Source organism: Periophthalmus magnuspinnatus, chromosome 2, assembly GCF_009829125.3.
Source record: "Periophthalmus magnuspinnatus isolate fPerMag1 chromosome 2, fPerMag1.2.pri, whole genome shotgun sequence".
NCBI lineage: Eukaryota > Metazoa > Chordata > Actinopteri > Gobiiformes > Gobiidae > Periophthalmus > Periophthalmus magnuspinnatus.
This window is the reverse complement of record NC_047127.1, coordinates 15,400,196-15,417,888: the sequence shown is the minus strand read 5'-3', so window position 1 is coordinate 15,417,888 and position 17,693 is coordinate 15,400,196. Positions and strand designations below refer to the sequence as shown.

The 17,693-nt window shown below is 39.9% G+C and overlaps 2 protein-coding genes across 3 annotated transcripts; one reads left to right on the top strand and one right to left on the bottom strand.

The window, feature by feature from the left end:
* The first annotated feature begins 680 nt into the window (after positions 1 to 680).
* LOC117380391 (cytochrome b-245 heavy chain) lies at positions 681 to 14,909 on the top strand. Of its 2 annotated transcripts, XM_055227162.1 has the most exons (14): positions 691 to 800; positions 1,736 to 1,828; positions 3,353 to 3,463; positions 4,115 to 4,199; positions 5,242 to 5,387; positions 6,090 to 6,271; positions 6,469 to 6,601; positions 7,028 to 7,120; positions 9,480 to 9,733; positions 12,133 to 12,295; positions 12,417 to 12,563; positions 12,983 to 13,107; positions 13,278 to 13,408; positions 13,519 to 13,545. In XM_055227162.1, exons 1-13 carry the CDS (start codon positions 756 to 758, stop codon positions 13,393 to 13,395), a joined length of 1,695 nt encoding a protein of 564 aa, XP_055083137.1. In that variant the 5' UTR covers positions 691 to 755; the 3' UTR covers positions 13,396 to 13,408; positions 13,519 to 13,545. The 2 variants fall into 2 exon arrangements, with proteins under 2 accessions (XP_033833091.1, XP_055083137.1); XM_033977200.2 differs by having other exon boundaries at positions 681 to 800; positions 13,278 to 14,909.
* An 802-nt stretch (positions 14,910 to 15,711) lies between these two features.
* Positions 15,712 to 17,685, bottom strand: LOC117380403 (dynein light chain Tctex-type 1-like). Its single transcript, XM_033977210.2, has 5 exons — positions 17,548 to 17,685; positions 17,203 to 17,244; positions 16,752 to 16,875; positions 16,363 to 16,440; positions 15,712 to 16,072 (listed from the first exon to the last, which is right to left on the bottom strand). Exons 1-5 carry the CDS (start codon positions 17,581 to 17,583, stop codon positions 15,999 to 16,001), a joined length of 354 nt encoding a protein of 117 aa, XP_033833101.1. The 5' UTR covers positions 17,584 to 17,685; the 3' UTR covers positions 15,712 to 15,998.
* Positions 17,686 to 17,693: the final 8 nt, after the last annotated feature.

Genomic DNA, 17,693 nt, shown 5'->3' with positions numbered 1-17,693 from the left:
AGGGACCATGGTTTTACTTCACTTCAACTCAAGCAAGTTCCTCTTTGAAAAAACACACACCTGGAATAAAAAAATAGTACTAGTAAAAGGGTAATCTGGTGACCGACAGCTAAATTAAGATAAAGTAAAAGATAGATTAACATCTTGAACTAAAACAAGACTAAACCAGGACTAACCAAGTTCTAAACCAGGACCAAACCAGGTCTACCCTCGGTCTAACAGTGACTGACAATGTGCAGGACTAGACCCAGGTCTAGACCAGGACTAAACCAAGTTATCAGTCAGGGCTAGTCCCGAAAGTACACATTGGTACTACAGTGTATTTTAGGTCTGGTTCAGAACTTAATTAGTCGCTATTTTAGCCCTGCCACTACTACTACTACTACTACTACTACTACTACTACTACTACTACTACTACTACTACTGCTACTACTACTACTACTAGTACCTCCACCACCACTACTACTAACTACTACCTAATCACTGTTTTGTTCCCGTCTGATAGTATCCCGTACAACTACAAATACTTCTTATCACTCTTTTTATATTTATCACAGTTTCTCATAAGCCTGTATTTCCTTATTTGATAAAAAAATTTCTTCACACTTCCTGGTTTCCGTCCAATCAAAGAGATCCAAATTCATCTGAAATCTTGGTTTTTCCCTCTGCTCTGCTCAGTCTGGTCTCACTCTGCTCATTTCTCTACTGAATATCACACCTTAAAATCAATTATAAGTAAATAAAAGTATTAATTATGGGGAATTTTGCAGCCAATGAAGGACTTTCTATCTTTGTCATTGTAAGTATTATTATTTTTTTAATATTATTGAATACATTTTAGTCTTTATTTTTATCAGTATAAAGTAACAGACAAATATTACTATATATGGTCCTCATTTTTAGTTTGAGTTTTTTTTTTATATATATAAATTTTATTGCAGTAGTAATTGATTATAGTATTAATGAATCATAGTTTTTATTAATATTTGAGTAATACTGTAAATTTGATTGTGTTTTTTAAGTGCACTTATGTGATATTTGCATGTAAAATATACTTACAAACTAACAGAAAAGTACATACAATTAAAAATAAATAATTAAAAAACAGAGTTTTTGTTGTATTTTTATTATTAACAAAATGAACAGGACAGAGCTGGTTAAAGTTTACATTTGAAATATTCAAAGTACTATTACAGTCCTATTACAGTCCTCTTAGCATACTCTTGTGTATGCTTTTGTATTGTTGTACTGTTGTATTGTTGCAGAGCAGTATTTAAGAAACTGTAAACTGCCATCAAGTACATTTGGACAGATATAGTTTTTACAATGTCAATAACTGTAAATTATAATGGTGCTTTGGAGGTAAAGTCAGGACTAAACCGGTTTCATAATAATCTTCGAGTTTATGATTTTTTTAATTTTTTGTCTTCAGTTGATGAATTCCGCAGCCGTGTGTTGTAATAAAGTAACTTCTCTGATGGAGGGTGCAACGGTGCTCATGTCCATGGAGATGCTTTTCCTTTGCCTGAAATGTTCCATAATATAGTATTAAAGTTATCGATCTAGCATTGAATCAATGTCTTTATTGCTGAAGTATACCATGTCTCCATGAAGATAATAAGTTTACCGTGGATCATTCTGGGCAAAGAAGCAACACCTCCATGGAGACAAGCAGAAATGTTACATGGTGCTCTTTAAAATATAAAATAAATCCTTTGCTGTCTCCTCTTTCAGTTGGTCTGGTTGGGCATCAATGCGTACCTGTTTGTTCACTTTTACATGGCCTTCCTCACCCCCAGATGGTTCTACACTAGAGTCCTGCTCGGGGTGAGTCCTGGTTTAGTCCTAGTTTAGTCCTGGTTTAGTCCTGGTTTAGTCCTGATTTAGTCCTGGTTTAGTCCTGGTTTAGTCCTGGTTTAATCCTGGTTTAGTCCTGGTTTAGTCCTGGTCTACTCCCGGTTTAATCCTGGTTTAGTCCTGGTTTAATCCTGGTTTAGTCCCGGTTTAGTCCTTTTTAGATCTTGGTTTAGTTCTGGTTTAGTCCTGGTTTAGTCCCAGTTTAGTCCTAGTTTAATCCTGGTTTAGTCCTGGCCTAGTCCCGGTTTAGTCCCGGTTTAGTCCCGGTTTAGTCCTGGTTTAATTCTGATTTTGTCCTGGTTTTGTCCTGGTTTAGTCTTAATTTAATCCTGGTTTAGTCTTAATTTAATCCTGGTTTAGTCCTGGTTTAGTCCCGGTTTAGTCCTTTTTAGGTCTTGGTTTAGTTCTGGTTTAGTCCTTTTAGGACCTGGTTTAGTCCTGGTTTAATTCTGATTTTGTCCTGGTTTCGTCTTGGTTTAGTCTTGGTTTAATCCTGGTTTAGTCCTGGTTTAATTCTGGGTTCGTCTTGGTTTTGTCTTGGTTTAGTCCTGCTTTCATCCTGGTTTAGTTCTGGTTTAGTCCTGGTTTAGTCCCAGTTTAGTCCTTTTTAGGTCCTGGTTTAGTCCTGGCTTAGTTCTGGTTTAGTCCTGGTTTAATTCTGGTTTAGTCCTGATTTAGTCCTGGTTTAGTCCTGGTTTAGTCCAGGTTTAATTCTAGTTTGGTCTTGGTTAAGTCCTGGTTAAGTCCTGATTTAGTCCGAGCTTCTTTCACGTTAAACATGAATTATTTCCTTGCAGAAAGCCCCTTTTGTTTCCTCTTCCTCTAAACTCACAGCTGTTTTTAAACAACTTTTACTGCTAATGACCTCACTGTAGTACTAGTAGTAGTAGTAGTAGTAGTAGTGGTAGGAGTACTACATTAGGGTCAGTGGTAAAATAGCCAAGAAATATACTTAAATTAGAGCATTGTTGCTTCAAAATAATATTGTTCAGTAGAAACTAGTGGTGCAGTGCAGTAACTGTCTGATTTATCATTTGATGTTACTGTAAAGTGAAAGACAAAACATGAAATAAGCCAAACTGAATCATATCTGAAGGAGCTGCAAGAAGCACAAATATTCAAATCATTTCATATTGTCGACATAAAGCTCAAGTTACTTTAGACTTACTTAGACTTACAATGGGAAGAGGAACCACAACTTTTACTCAAGTAAGAGTACTGTTACACTGTACTATATATTAAAACTATCACTTCTAAATCACCTCTAGAATCAAAGCACTAAACTCTGTGAATCTGAGTTGCGAGAAATGTGATTTTGTTCAAAATGATGAGTGACCAACAAGCTCCTTCTTTTCAAATGCTGAAATTAACAAATCCGATTGGGCGATCAGGGGTCCACCGTCTGATATCTTTCTGTCCAGATTTACCAGGCAAAGCAACAGTAATGTGAATGTGTAATGTAGTATTTTGTATATTTGCATACTTTCTCCACAGCATGCTTTGTCCTGGGCCCGGGCTCCTGCTGCTTGTCTGAACTTTAACTGTATGCTGATCCTGCTCCCAGTCTGCAGAAACCTCCTCTCCTTCCTCAGAGGGACCATACAGGTACTAGAAGACGGATATTACATTCCTGATATATAAATAATACTCAAATCTCTCACTTTCGATACTAAGGAATATACTCATATACTAGTCTATGTGTCTTATACTTGCTCTGATACAGCTCAAAATCATTCTACATCTATTCAGGGAAAGGTTCATTTCTGTCCTGTGAATGAGATCATTTTAGTATTGATACTTGCTCAAATGAGTATCTAGTTTCGATACTTGTTTTAGCACAGATTAGTATCTGATTTTCCATACTTTTTCTCATAGACATGCAATGAAAAATCTGTGTATGTGACGGTAATTTTAACCGCATAAATATACTCATCAATGCAAAAAAAAGTAGATACTCATTTAAACAAGTACTGAAACTGAACAAAAATTCAGTCCTAGTCCTGGTTTAGTCCAAAATAAGTTCCAGTGTTTGTCCCAGTTTAGTCCCAATTTTGATGTGAACACACCCTTAGAATAATCTGTGTCCTTAACAGAGCTACAGACCTATATTCAAAGAAAAAGTGTTTTTTTTTGTTTTTTTTTTAACGATTATACACCCACTGTGCAAAGCTGACTCACCCAGCGTTGTATGAGGAGTGATTCATGCAGGTTTGAGTGATTTTCATTCTCCTGTACTCATATCGCTCTCACTCTCAGTGCTGCAGTCGCACAGCCGCTCGACAGCTGGACAGAAACATCACCTTTCACAAACTGGTCGCCTACATGATCGCCTTTCACACAGGTACTGCACAGCGTACTACAAATACACACAGATACTGCATTAAAGTGAATACAATACATACATAAACACAGATAAGACTTTAAAGTTCACCGCTACACTCATTTACACTCATATCTTGATTAACAGACACAAAAGTGAAATAAAATAGCAGGAACATGTAGAGCACATGTGTCAAACTCAAGGCCCGAGGGCCAAATGCGGCCCGCCATGTCATTTTATGTGGCCCGCTACAAGGTAAATTTAAATGTATGTCAAGTGAAAATGTCAGTTTATCAGAAGTTATGCGGTTATACAGACATATTTTTTATATCTTTGCAAATTTGAGACAAACCATTTTGCTGATGTGGCCCTCGGTGAAATTGAGTTTGACACTCCTGATGTAGACCGAACATTAATATGAAAATTTTAAGACCAAAATGACAATCGTGACAGCAGTAGTTACAGAGAGAGAGGCCACAGTTTTTCAATGTACACAATGACTTTTTTTGGCTGGGCAGTGTATATATACAGTCTGTGGGTAAAAGAGGAAGTGCTCTGTGTTTTTAAACTCCACACACCTTTACTAGAATCATTTGAAAATTTGCAGCCATGCCTAACTTGCCACATCTATTGTTTCTGCCTTGTTGAAAGTTCTCCATTTCTCTATGCAAACCAAAAAGAACAAAAAACAAAAAGAGACAAATCTCCATTCCCAAGCTCATGGTGGAATGGAGTATTTTGAAATTTGCATATGTAGATGGCCCAATAATGCAGGATTATGCAAACCTGTGTGAATGAAACAAAACACAACTCCATGTTTTTGATGAGGAAACGTTACAACATGCCTAAAAAAAGCCATATGAGTCAGTTCTGTGTAATATAGGACCTTTAAAGGATTGAAGATTTGATTTGAGCCTCTGTTTCTGCCGTGATGCACATGATAAAAGTACTACATACTGTATATACACACACAGATTAAAGCTTTGATGGAGGAAACTGGGTCAATTCAAAAGATGATATATGATGACAATATATGATGTATAAATAATCTGTGTCTCTGCAGCGGTGCACATCGTCGCTCATCTGTTTAACTTTGAGTTCTTCATGAACGCTCAGCTGGACCAGAACCAGACCCTCCCCTTTATCCTGTCCCAGATCGGAAACAACGACAATGCCTCCTTCCTCAACCCCATACGCTCCAATGAGACGGTAAACACCAGGTTTAGACCGGGTTTAGACTGAGATTACACCAGTTTTAGACCAGTCTTAAACTGGGTTTAGTTGGGTTTTGACCAGGGTTTAAACTGGGTTCAAACTTGATATGGAGCAATGAGAGTGTAAGACCAGGTTCAGGCCAGGTTAGTTTCAGTCCCATGGCACTCTGTCCCAATACAACATTATTACACCAGATTAAAGTTTCCATTTCCTCAGATGAGCTTTTTCTCAAAACACTTCCTTGTTTTGGACTTCTGCTTTACAAAGATCAAGGAGTTTATTAGACTTGCCATCTGTGGTTTTAGTTTAGTCCAGGACCAAGATTCAGTCCTTCAGTTCTATTTTTAAATGCAGTGGCCACTTAAACCTTTTTATTATTGCCTCTTAAACTGTGATGGAATGAGGATGTGTTCATGTGATGATGAACCAAGGACAAATTTCCAACAATAAAGTTAATGTTTAGTCCTGGTCTAGTCATGGTTTAGTCCTCATTCAGTCCTGGCTCAGCTCTAGTTTAGCACAGGCTCAGTCCAGGTTCAATCCTTGTTCAGTCTCTGTTTTCTTTCTCAGACAATCATCATGTCCACCACATCTGCGGGTCTAATGGGTGTGTCATCGCTCTGGTTCAGTCCTGGCTCAGTCCTGGTTCAGTCCTGGTTTAGACCTGGTTTAGACTATGTTTTCTCTCTCTTTCAGACCCAGACCATTGTCATGTTCACCACAGTTGCGGGTGTGACGGGCGTAGTCATCACTCTGGCTCTGATCCTGATGATCACTACCTCCACAGAGGTCATCCGGAGGTCGTACTTTGAGGTCTTCTGGTTCACGCACCACCTCTTCGTCATCTTCTTCATCGGACTTGTCTTCCACGGATTCCAGTACGAAAAGACCTGGTTTAGACTTAATTTAGATCTGGTTTAGTCTTTGTTTAGACCTTGGCTGGACTATAGTAGTAATAGTGGTAGTGACAGTAGTAGTAGTAGTAGTAGTAGTAGTAGTAGTAGTAGTAGTAGTAGTAGTAGTAGTAGTAGTACTTTCTCTTATGTTGTATTCCGTGTTCATGTGTATATTTCAGGCGTATAGTTCGGGGTCAGACGTTTCAGAGTCTTGAGACCAATAATCCAGAGAACTGCTCCGATCACTTCCAGGACTGGGGCAAGAACGGATCTGACTGTGCTGTGCCCGAGTTTGCAGGAAACCCCCCAATGGTGAGTCCTGGTTTAGGCTGGTTTGATCTTGGTTCAATTATGATTTAGTCCTGGTTTAGAACTAGATTTAGACCTGATTTGGTCCTAGTTTAGTACTGGTTTAGTTCTGATTCAATCCTGGTTCAGTCCTGGTTTAGACTGAGTTTAGACCAAGTTCAGACCGGGTTTAGACCGGGTTTAGATTGGGTTTAGGCCACATTTAGACCAGGCTTAGACCGTGTTTAGACCTGGTTTTGACTGGGGTTAGTCCTTGTTCAACCCTCGTTCAGTTTTGATTTAGTCCTGATTTAGTCCTGGCTTAGACCAGGTTTAGATCTGGTTTAGTCCTGGTTTAGACCAGCTTTGGCTCTGGTTTAGTCCTGTTTCAGTCCTGGTTCAGTCCTGGTTCAGGCCTGGTTCAGTCTTGTTTTTTCTTGTTGTTTTCAGACGTGGAAGTGGGTGGTGGGGCCCATGTTCCTGTATGTTTGTGAGAGACTCGTCCGACTTTACAGATCACATCAGAAAGTCGTCATCACTAAGGTCTGTAAAAAATCCAATACTAAGATAATGCATCTAGTAGAAGAACACAAATAAAACTAATGCATGTAGGACAAGAACACAAATAAAACTAATGCATGTAGTACAAGAACACAAATAAAACTAATGCATGTAGTACAAGAACACAAATAAAACTAATGCATGTAGTACAAGAACACAAATAAAACTAATGCATGTAGTACAAGAATACAAATAAAACTAATGCATGTAGTACAAGAACACAAATTAAACTAATGCATGTAGTACAAGAACACACATAAAACTAATGGAAGAGATGTATTTAGACTGATTCTGCATGTTTGAGGAATCCTCTTTTCCTGCATTCAAGTCTTGAAAATTTCCGTTTTCACCTACTCCTTATCTCCGCCCACTTCTCTGTGCTTACTTGCAGTTATTTAAAGTAGGGATATTATGCAAAATCATCTTCATGGAGTTTTCTGCCATGTTCTAACGTTGTTCCTTCATCAAAAGAATGCCTGAAAAGGTTTCAGGTGTCATCCATGCATGTTTGAGTAATCTAGCGATCTCTCCTGGGCTAGTTACTGATATTCACTGTTATTAACTTGAGCATTAGTACATCAAGATAGAAGTTTAATGCTAAAGTGCACTGTTAAATGTGTATACTTTATAATACATTGTTTTGGGTCAATACAGCATTTAAATGTATAGCAAAATATAGCAATAAAATGTTCCATGGTGACCTAAATATGTTATGTGGTAATTTCAATTCAATTCAATTCATTTATTTTTGTAACGCCCAAAATCACAACAACAGTTGTCTCGAAGGGCGTTCATGTTTTGGTTGATGGGGGAAACCGGAGTACCCGGAGGAAACCCATCCAGACACGGGGAGAAACATGAAAAACTCCACACAGAAAGGCCTGGTGACCCGGGGATCGAACCAACCTTCTTGCTGTGAGACATGAGTGATGGCACTCAGTCACCGTGCCGCCAAGACACAAAAAACAAAACAACAGGAAGAATCAGACACAACAAGAAAAATCAGACACAACAGGAAAAATCAGACACAACAGGAAAAATCAGACACAACAGGAAAAATCGTAGCAGTTAATAACAAGAATCAACAAGTACCAATGTGCAAAGGAAATAATATAATAATAAAATAATGGTTTGACTAGTCGGCCATTAAATTAATTGCTAATTGCAGCCCTGCCATTGTCATATTTTAAATGCCCAGAAGATAGCACGTCTTTGGTAAAGGCGTTGTATCTGATTTCTACTCTTTTAAAAACCTGAAAAACAGAGCTAGTTCATTTTAAACCATTCACAGTGGTCCAGAGATCTTCCTCACTTACCTTATGCATTCAGAGCATCCTAATTATTCACAGCGATGAGTTTATAAGAGCATTTCACAGCCCCGAGTGGAGTTTTGCTGTCGTAGTAAAGTTAATAACAAGCATGCTAACTGCGTACTTCCATATTCTCTGACAATAAAATGTTTCAGAATTCTCTATATATACTATACAGGCATTATACTGGGAGTCTTTGTAGTAGTCCCTTATGTACATACATTTCATACAGTGCTGTTCTCCAACTCACTTTTTCACAGAGGAAACAGTGATGGCCTTCAAATCCATCAGCCGTAATACAACAAACGGCAGAGTGAAAGAGTGGATCCAACGGTGTCAAACAGAGGTCGAATTAGATGCAGAAAGTACACAATGGGCTTATTTTGACCTCAACAGCTGCTTTTACAATATATCTGTACTGACGCAAAACACATTTAGCTAAAATACATGGGAAAAATGGGTACAGAGTGAGGGGGAAGGAGGGGCGGGGTCTGGGGGTGTAAAGAACCATGTGATTGGTCTAAGAGGTATCCAGACTTCAAACTCCACCCCTGCAGCCAGGTGTTTGCAATCAGAAACACCAGGCTGTAATAAGGGCAGTCCTATGTGATGTCACCAAGTACTTGAAACTGCACATTTTAATAAATTTTTACCAGAAAGAAATGCATCTAGTCTGCGATAAAACTGCCAAAAAATAACTAGGAACAATAGATAATACTATTAAAACACCACATTGATACTTTACTGCTGATGTCCTAGGGGTGTGATGCTAACTGTAGGCACTGCTCTATCTGAGGATTTGCTCTGGTCTGAGGTTAAAAAGTTTACGGCTGTGTTTGTTAATGTGTGCATTGAGTCAGCATGGTAACTGATGAACATTCCGCCATATACGTACATGTAGAACACCCCCGGCATGAAGTCACCGCAAAGTACGTATGAATACAGTATGAATACACAGTTTAGTTGCAAAATAAAAGTTGATGTAACGTTTAGTTTCACTTTGACTCACCATTCGTCCCTCTGTCCTGCAGGTCGTGATGCATCCCTCACGTACGCTGGAGTTACAGATGAAGCGTAAAGGTTTTAAGATGGAGGTGGGTCAGTACGTGTTCATCCAGTGCCCGAGTGTGTCCCGCCTGGAGTGGCACCCCTTCACCCTGACCTCTGCCCCCGAAGAGGATCACTTCTGCGCCCACATACGCATCGTGGGAGACTGGACCGAAGCGCTGTACAAAGCCTGTGGAGGAGACCGGCCCGAGCAGCAGCAAGCGTGGACCATGCCCAAGTGAGAGAGGGCTTTGGCCTGGGTTAGACCTGGTTTAGACCTGGTTTAGGCCTGCCCAAGTGAAAGAAAAAAGGAGTGTTAAATGGTTAGGTCTAGGGTTTGGAACTTGTTTGGTCCTAGTTAAGACCTGGTTTGGACCTGGTTTAGTCCTCTTAATCCTCTCTCTCCTCTCAGTCTCGCTCTCAGTCGCTCTCAGTCTCTCTCTCAGTCTCGCTCTCAGTCTCGCTCTCAGTCTCGCTCTCAGTCTCTGTCTTGCTCAGTTCTCTCTTAGTCCTCTCACTCCTTCTGTCTGTCTCTCAGTCTATTGCGCTCTCTGTCTCTCTCTCTCTCTCTCTCTCTCTCTCTCTCAGTCTTTCTCTCTGTCTCTCTCTCTCAGTTTCTCTCTCTCTCAGTCTCTCTGCTCTGTCTGTCTCTCAGTGTCTCTCTCTGTCTCTCTCTCAGTCCCTCTCTCAGTCTCTCTCTCAGCCTCTCTCTCAGTCTCTCTCTCAGTCTCTCTCTGACTCTCCCTCAGTCTCTCTCTCTCCCTCTCAGTCCCTCTCTCAGTCTCTCTCTCAGCCTCTCTCTCAGTCTCTCTCCCAGTCTCTCTCTGACTCTCCCTCAGTCTCTCTCTCTCCCTCTCAGTCCCTCTCTCTGTCTCTCTGTCAGTCTCTCTCTGTCTCTCTCTCAGTCTCTCTCGCAGTCTCTCTCTGACTCTCCCTCAGTCTCTCTCTCAGTCTCCCTCTCAGTCCCTCTCTCTGTCTCTTTCTCTGTCTGTTTCTCTCTCAGTCCCTCTCTCAGTCTCTCTCTCTGTCCCTCTCTCTCAGTCTCTCTTTCAGTCTCTCTTTCAATCTCTCGCCGTCTCTCTCAGTCTCTCTTTTAGTCTCTCGCCGTCTCTCTCTCTCTCAGTCTCTCTTTCAGTCTCTCTTTCAGGCTCTCTCTCCGTCTCTCTCTCTCAGTCTCTCTTTCAGTCTATCTCTCCGTCTCTCTTACAGTCTCTTTCTCCGTCTCTCTCTCTCTCTCTCTCAGTCTCTCTCTCTCTGTCTCTCTTTCAGTCTCTCTCTCATCTCTCTCTCTCAGTCTCTCTCTCTCTGTCTCTCTTTCGGTCTCTCTCTCGTCTCTCTCTCTTTCAGTCTCTCTCGCCGTCTCTCTCTCTCAGTCTCTCTCTCTGTCTCTCTTTCAGGCTCTCTCTCCATCTCTCTCTCTCTCTCAGTCTCTCTCTCCATCTCTCTCAGTCTCTCTTTCAGTCTCTCTCTCCGTCTCTCTCTCTCTCTCTCTCTCAGTCTCTCTCTTTTAGTCTCTCTGTTAGTCTCTTTCTCCATCTCTCTCTCAGTCCTCTCTTCGTCCTCTCGTTAAATAATTTCCATGTTTCTGCTTTTCTGTGAAGTGTTTACAGAAAAATGACACGTCTGGACTTGACGACTGCAGAAAGTCTGCGCCGCGACTAAAATGACAAGAACAATTACGAGTACAAAGGACAGCGGATACACCAATCTGAAATAATAAGCACTCACTCAGGAACGCTGCGGGCTACGGCGAGCAGCAGGGACAAAACACAACAGGGAACTGTGAAAGAGACACAAGGGCACAAGGAGGGAGGATGCAAGTAGAGGAGACAAGGAAACAGAAACTAGGGCCTTGGACAGAAGGTGGAAGTAATTTAAAAGATTTTCAACAAACCTTTGTTGAAAGAAGATAGAGTAAAATAAAACTTTAAAAAGCAAAGGCACTAAACAAGAACCAAGGCTAAACCAAGACAACCAAACAAAATCAGGACAAAATCTGGGCTATACCAGGACTGAACTAGGACTGAAGTAGATCTAACCCCGGATTAAACTAGGACTGAACCAACTCCTTACGGTGAAGTAGGACTAACCCAGGACTAACCTAGGTCTAAATCCCAGGTCTAAATGAGGCCTTACCCTCATCTAAAAGAGGACTAAACCAGGTCTAATCCCAGGTCTAAACGAGGCCTTACCCTCATCTAAAAAAGGACTAAACCAGGTCTAATCCCAGGTCTAAACGAGGCCTTACCCTCATCTAAAAGAGGACTAAACCAGGTCTAATCCCAGGTCTAAACGAGGCCTTACTCTCATCTAAAAGAGGACTAAACCAGGTCTAATCCCAGGTCTAAACGAGGCTTTACCGTCATCTAAAAGAGGACTAAACCAGGTCTAATCCCAGGTCTAATTCCACCATAATTTAATGATTCTTCATAATATTCTCAGCCGCTCCCAAACTTTTCACACAGATCTAAACAAGATCTATAACAGGGCTATTCTAGGTCTAATCTAGAGCTAAACCAGGTCTAAAAGTGGACTACATAATTTCCATTGTAGTCTTAAACCCTGCCATAGACGGTCTTTCTCTCCCGTTGGTCTGGTTATGATCCTGATCTAACCCTGGTCTTCCTGTGGTTTTAGGATTGCCATCGATGGTCCGTTCGGCACAGCGTCAGAGGATGTTTTCCGGTATGAGGTGGTGATGTTGGTGGGAGCCGGAATTGGAGTCACTCCTTTTGCCTCCATCCTGAAGTCTGTGTGGTACAAACAAATTCAGAACAACCAGGACACCTACACCAAGAAGGTAAGACCTGGGTTTACACTGGGTTTAGTCTCAGTTTAGTTCTGGTTCAGTCCTGGTTCAGTCCTGGTTCAGTCCTGGTTCAGTCCTGGTTCAGTCCTGGTTCAGTCTTGTTGTGTTTCAGATTTACTTCTACTGGTTGTGTCCGGAGACTGAGGCGTTCGAGTGGTTTGCTGATCTGCTTCAGTCGTTAGAAAAACAGATGACTGAACGAGACATGAGCGACTTCCTCAGCTACAACATCTACCTCACACGATGGAAGGATCAAGAGGTACTTCCACTACTACTACTACTACTACTACTACTACTACCACTACTACAGCTAGGTTCAAGGTTCAAGGAGTCTTTATTATCCCCAAGGGGCAATACAGGCCACACATAAAAACCATACACACAACAGTAAAAGCAGCAGTAAAACACTTCTCCCACTTTGCCTAGTATGAATGTGGTATGTGTGTATGAGTGTTGGTGGTGGTTAAAGGGGTCCCAGTTTGCCCCAGGACAGCTGTAGCTACTGCTGTTAAAATAGTTACCAGCACCGAGTGTGGAGTGAATATGCACTGTGTCTCTGAGTGTCAAAAAGCACTATTTAATTATTTACATTCTGGTTAATTTTAACATTTCCTGGTTGACTTCAAAAAACACACACACACACACATTTCTGACTGTTCCTCTATGATTGGTGTGCAGGCGGCTCACTTCCGGGTTCACCACGAGGCGGAGAATGATCCCATCACTGGACTCAAGCAGAAGACTCTGTATGGAAAACCCAACTGGGACAATGAGTTCAGCAGCATCGCAACCAAGCACCCAAAGTAAATACACTACTACTCATATTATTACCACTGCTAAAACTAATGCTACTGCTACTACTGCAACTGCTACTACGGTTGCTACTACTCTTACTCTGCTACTGCTACTGCTGGGATTTGACACACCGGGATGTAGCACTATGGGAGGGCATCTGACTCTCTTGTTGTTTCAGGACTAAAGTGGGCGTGTTCCTGTGTGGACCTCCTCAGCTCGCGAAGTCTCTGGAGAAACAGTGTCTGTCCCACTCTGAGGCTGATGTCAAGTTCATCTTCAACAAGGAGAACTTTTAAACCTGATCAAGACCTGCTTTAGACCTGTTTTAGACCTGTTTTAGACCTGGTTTAGACCTGGTTTAGACCTGTTTTAGACCTGCTTTAGACCTGTTTTAGACCTGTTTTAGACCTGTTTTAGACCTGGTTTAGACCTGGTTTAGACCTGGTTTAGACCTGATCAAGACCTGGTTTAGACCTGGTTTAGACCTGGTTTAGACCTGGTTTAAACCTGATCAAGACCTGGTTTAGACCTGGCTTAATCCCAGTTCAGTCCTGGTTTAGTCCTGGATTAGACCTGGTTAGGACTCTGGATGGGCCAATATTCGTTAATCGATATTTGCTGAAACCGATATTTAACTTTCAAAATCCACAGTGAAGCCCACAGATGTATCTTGTAAATGTTAATGTAATTTTTCCCTTTTGTAAAAATAATAACAAAATGTATTTATGTGATGTAAGTCATGTGTTACATGTTTGAGTCCCACAGATATAAAACAGTGTGACTCATTAGTCAAAAGAGCACTCAGAGAATGAGGCAGTGCAGAAAATATCGGTATCAAATACTGACATCAGCCAATAAAAATATCGAAGACACTGTATCGATATCGGCCGATAAAAATATATTGAAGAATCTATTGATATGATAATGTGCACCTGGTTTAGACATGGTTTAGTCCCAGTTTAATCCCAGTCTAGTTCTGTCATAGACCCTGGTTTAAATCTGGTTTAGTATTCGCTAGGTCATGGTTTAGACCTGATCAAGACCTGGTTCAGACCTGGTTCAGACCTGGTTCAGAACTAATTGCAGACCTCTAGCTGATTTCTTCATGTCCATTGTCAGTACTTCTGTTTTTGACAAATGGAGGCGGACATTTTGAAACTTTGGGGTTTTTGACATTTTCCTCTTCTTGTTTTCAGTTGCAGACATATTAATGAAATTCCGGCTTTCAAAATTCGGACTTCCCCTTTTTAAAACCAGTTTCCAGAGAAAGATTTACTTACACCTGGTTTAGTTCTGGTTCAGTCATAGTTTAGACCTAGTTAGTCCTAGTTCTTCCTGGTTTAGTTCTAGTTTAGTCCTGGTTTTTGTTTCAGTTCTTGCTTTAGTAGGAATTGATATGGTTCTAGTTTAGACCCAATTAAACACTGGTCAAGGCTTACTTCAGACCGGGTTTAGTCCTGGTTTAGTCCTGGTTTAGTCCTGGTTTAGTCCTGGTTTAGTCCTGCTTTAGTCCTGGTTCAGTCCTGCTTTAGACTCTTTTTGACATTTGTTCTTTTTCTAGATGCAGCTAACAACTCATTTTAAAAGAGAAGAGATATATCTCAACATTTTCACAGCAAAACTAAATAAATAACTATAAATATTGCTTAAACTGATCCTTTGCACATTTGTGTCACCTGTAAAAACATGTTGTTTGGTTAAATTTATTCGTGCTGCTGCAGTGGAGGTGATGGTGGTCACTTTGGATGTTGCTGCTTCATCACATGGCGTCAGTGTTTGGAAATAATAAACTTTAAACTTGACTCAAAGTGAAATTTATTTTTATTGTGCTATTTATCACCGATGAACAACTTTTATTTTTATTTAAAACTATTCACCATTCATTTCAGTCCCATTCATTACTATACTAAGGTTTATTCCTAATATATGTAGACCCTGGTTTAGATCAGATTTTGTCCCCACATAGACCCTGGTTTAGTCTTGGTTTGGACCTGGTTCAGCCCAGACTATCCTAATTTGAATCTATATTCCTCCCATGCTTTTCAGTCCTGTTCTTTATGGTGTTGAGTCTTTATATACTGTTATCAGCTTTAAAATAACAGATCAAGACTTTGTTTTGTTCCTTAAACTTCATGATGAAATCTTTAGCCTCCATCTTGTTCCTTTGGCTGTGTTCAATGTCCCATGATTCCAGTGGTATTTTTCATTTCAGAAAGATCAGAAAACAACATTCAAAGTACAAAAAAATAAAAAAAGAAAAAAAAGAAAAATAAAATGCTACTACTACTAATAATACTGCTATTTTTTACAATCTCACTACATGCAATTAAAATAAGTGTATGTTCATGAGTACTTTATGCTTGTAGTATTGTCAAAAACTACAGAAGCTACAGAAGTATATAATATCAATATCAATATAACATCTGTGATCAGTGCTTTTCTGATTTTAAAATGCAGACTTTCTTTCCAAAATCAGACGTATATATCTCGGTTACAGAAGTAATTATATTGAATTATATTGACTCTATAATCAGTGCTTTTTTATTCAGTAGTGGCAGTCACATTTAAACTAAAAAGTTTATTAAATCAAATAATTCAAAATACATTTCTTTACAAATGTGTTTTTTTATTTGGCCCACAACAGCAGATACATCAGAACAGTGACATAATAACAGATTTTAAGCAGAAATTGAAACATATCTATTTCTTATTGGCATTATTGAAAAAGGCAAAAAAAAAAAAAAAAGTCCACTTTAAGGCGTTGCATTTGTGGCACTATAGCGCCCCCTGTTGATCTCAGAGGGCATTGCGTCAACCAGTCACGTGCTCTCATGCATGTAATGTGATTTTACTGCAGTTTGAAACATAAATAAACGTTTATATTTTGTTTTGTTTTGTTTTAAGCGATAGACAAAGCAAAGACACTGACGATGCAATACATGGTGCGGTTTTCCCATTTGACAGTGCAGCTGCCTGGAAATATCAGAGAAATGAAATGTTATCACAACTTTGACCAATCACTGCTTTAAAAATGTCCCTGTGTGTCAGGTGCAATTCTATCCTCCTACAGCCCTATATCATGCAGAAAAAACTTTGACACAAAACCACAGACATAATAACCCTAATGCCTAGAAAATGCTCTTCTTTCTATCATATTTTGCGATCAAATGTTGTGTGTTTGGATAAATATAGTGGCTGAATGGACTTTGTCAAATAGAAATGTAAAAACAAAGATCTTTTGTGTAGACAGATGATCCACTCACCGTCCAGAGCTGTGTCCCAGAAACAGGAGTTCGCTGCGTGAAGTCCAGCTCCAGTTTTCTGAGTCACTGCACATGTCACTGACAAAAAATGCCCAAAATATTATGAAAAACATGAATAATTAGTTTAAAATTAAATTACTTTAGCTGTTTTGACTTAGGCTAAACTAGGACAAAATCAGACCATAGATTTAGCTCCTCTGGTTTGGACCTTATTCTTCCCTGGTTTAGTCCTGGTTTAGCCAATATTCAGACCAAATTTCTAGTCCAAATGAATTCATACTTCTAGTTTAGATTATGTTTATTATTTCCTACTTTTTACCTGCCTCTGTCTTGGTTCAGTCCTGGTTCAGTCCCTGGTTTAGTCATGGTTTAGTGTCTCTTTTTCTCACCTATATACTTGTACTGTTTGCCCAGTTTGCACAGGTCACTGATGCAGCGTTCCAAAATGGCCGCTGTCCATTTGTTGACCTGGTCTTTGTTATAGTCCTCTCCTCCGATCGTAGCATCTACACTCTGAAATAATTAAATAAATAATTACTAAAATACAAACAAAAGGCACACACAGGCAAGTCAGGAGGCTGTCACACCAGCTGTAAAACTGTACAAACCCTGAGGAAATAGGACACAGAGGAACAGGAGCTAGTGTTCTGTATCATCAGTGATCATTTCTAATAGTGACAAGGTCCATTCTTCTGCTGTTTTTTATCCAACCACACCACAACATCTGAAGATTAACTAGAGACATATGACCTGCCCCCCTCTCAGTCTTACACTACAGGGACATGGGAGGATGGGAGGGCATCTGACACACAAGGATGTAGAATATTACAGAGCACTCACCTCTTTAACAATGGCCTCTGCTTCTTTAGCACCAAACGATCCCTGTTAACAGTAAAAACAAAACATTTAAGCAGAATTATGTCTATTATAATATACTTTCTGCGGCTATAAAACAGGCAAAAATATTATTACTGAAACATATAGTTCTTGGAGTGGCCCATTTGTTTTTCTAATGCACAGATGTAAATATCAATCATTATATTTTATTATTTCATTAGATAATTGATCAAAATGTAGTGAAATGTGGAAATAGTGTAGTGGCATCTGCTCTAATGGCCAAAGGGCGTGAATGGTGGGTTGATTTATGCCGAAAAATACAATTAAAATATGTTTTAAAGTACTGACTTCGTAGCTGGTTTGTGTGTCCTCCGTTCCCGTCATGTTTCAGACAGTTTGAGTGAAATATGTGCTGATGTTTAGTAGCAATGAGGAGAAGTTTGCGGTAGATTCCGCCCTTCTGTTTTATCAAAACAATCAACGACCGGTGAAAG

What these genes read in the sequence shown, in the direction of transcription:
- LOC117380391 (XM_033977200.2), top strand. Translation starts at nt 756, where the DNA reads ATGGGGAATTTTGCAGCCAATGAAGGACTTTCTATCTTTGTCATT. An exon ending in CTTGTCTTCCACGGATTCCA is followed by an intron (nt 6,272 to 6,468) that starts GTACGAAAAGAC and finishes TGTATATTTCAG; the next exon opens with GCGTATAGTTCGGGGTCAGA. An exon ending in TTGCAGGAAACCCCCCAATG is followed by an intron (nt 6,602 to 7,027) that starts GTGAGTCCTGGT and finishes TGTTGTTTTCAG; the next exon opens with ACGTGGAAGTGGGTGGTGGG.
- LOC117380403 (XM_033977210.2), bottom strand. Translation starts at nt 17,583, where the DNA reads ATGACGGGAACGGAGGACACACAAACCAGCTACGAA. An exon ending in CAAACAGTACAAGTATATAG is followed by an intron (nt 16,441 to 16,751) that starts GTGAGAAAAAGA and finishes ATTTTTTGTCAG; the next exon opens with TGACATGTGCAGTGACTCAG. An exon ending in CTGGGACACAGCTCTGGACG is followed by an intron (nt 16,073 to 16,362) that starts GTGAGTGGATCA and finishes TGATATTTCCAG; the next exon opens with GCAGCTGCACTGTCAAATGG.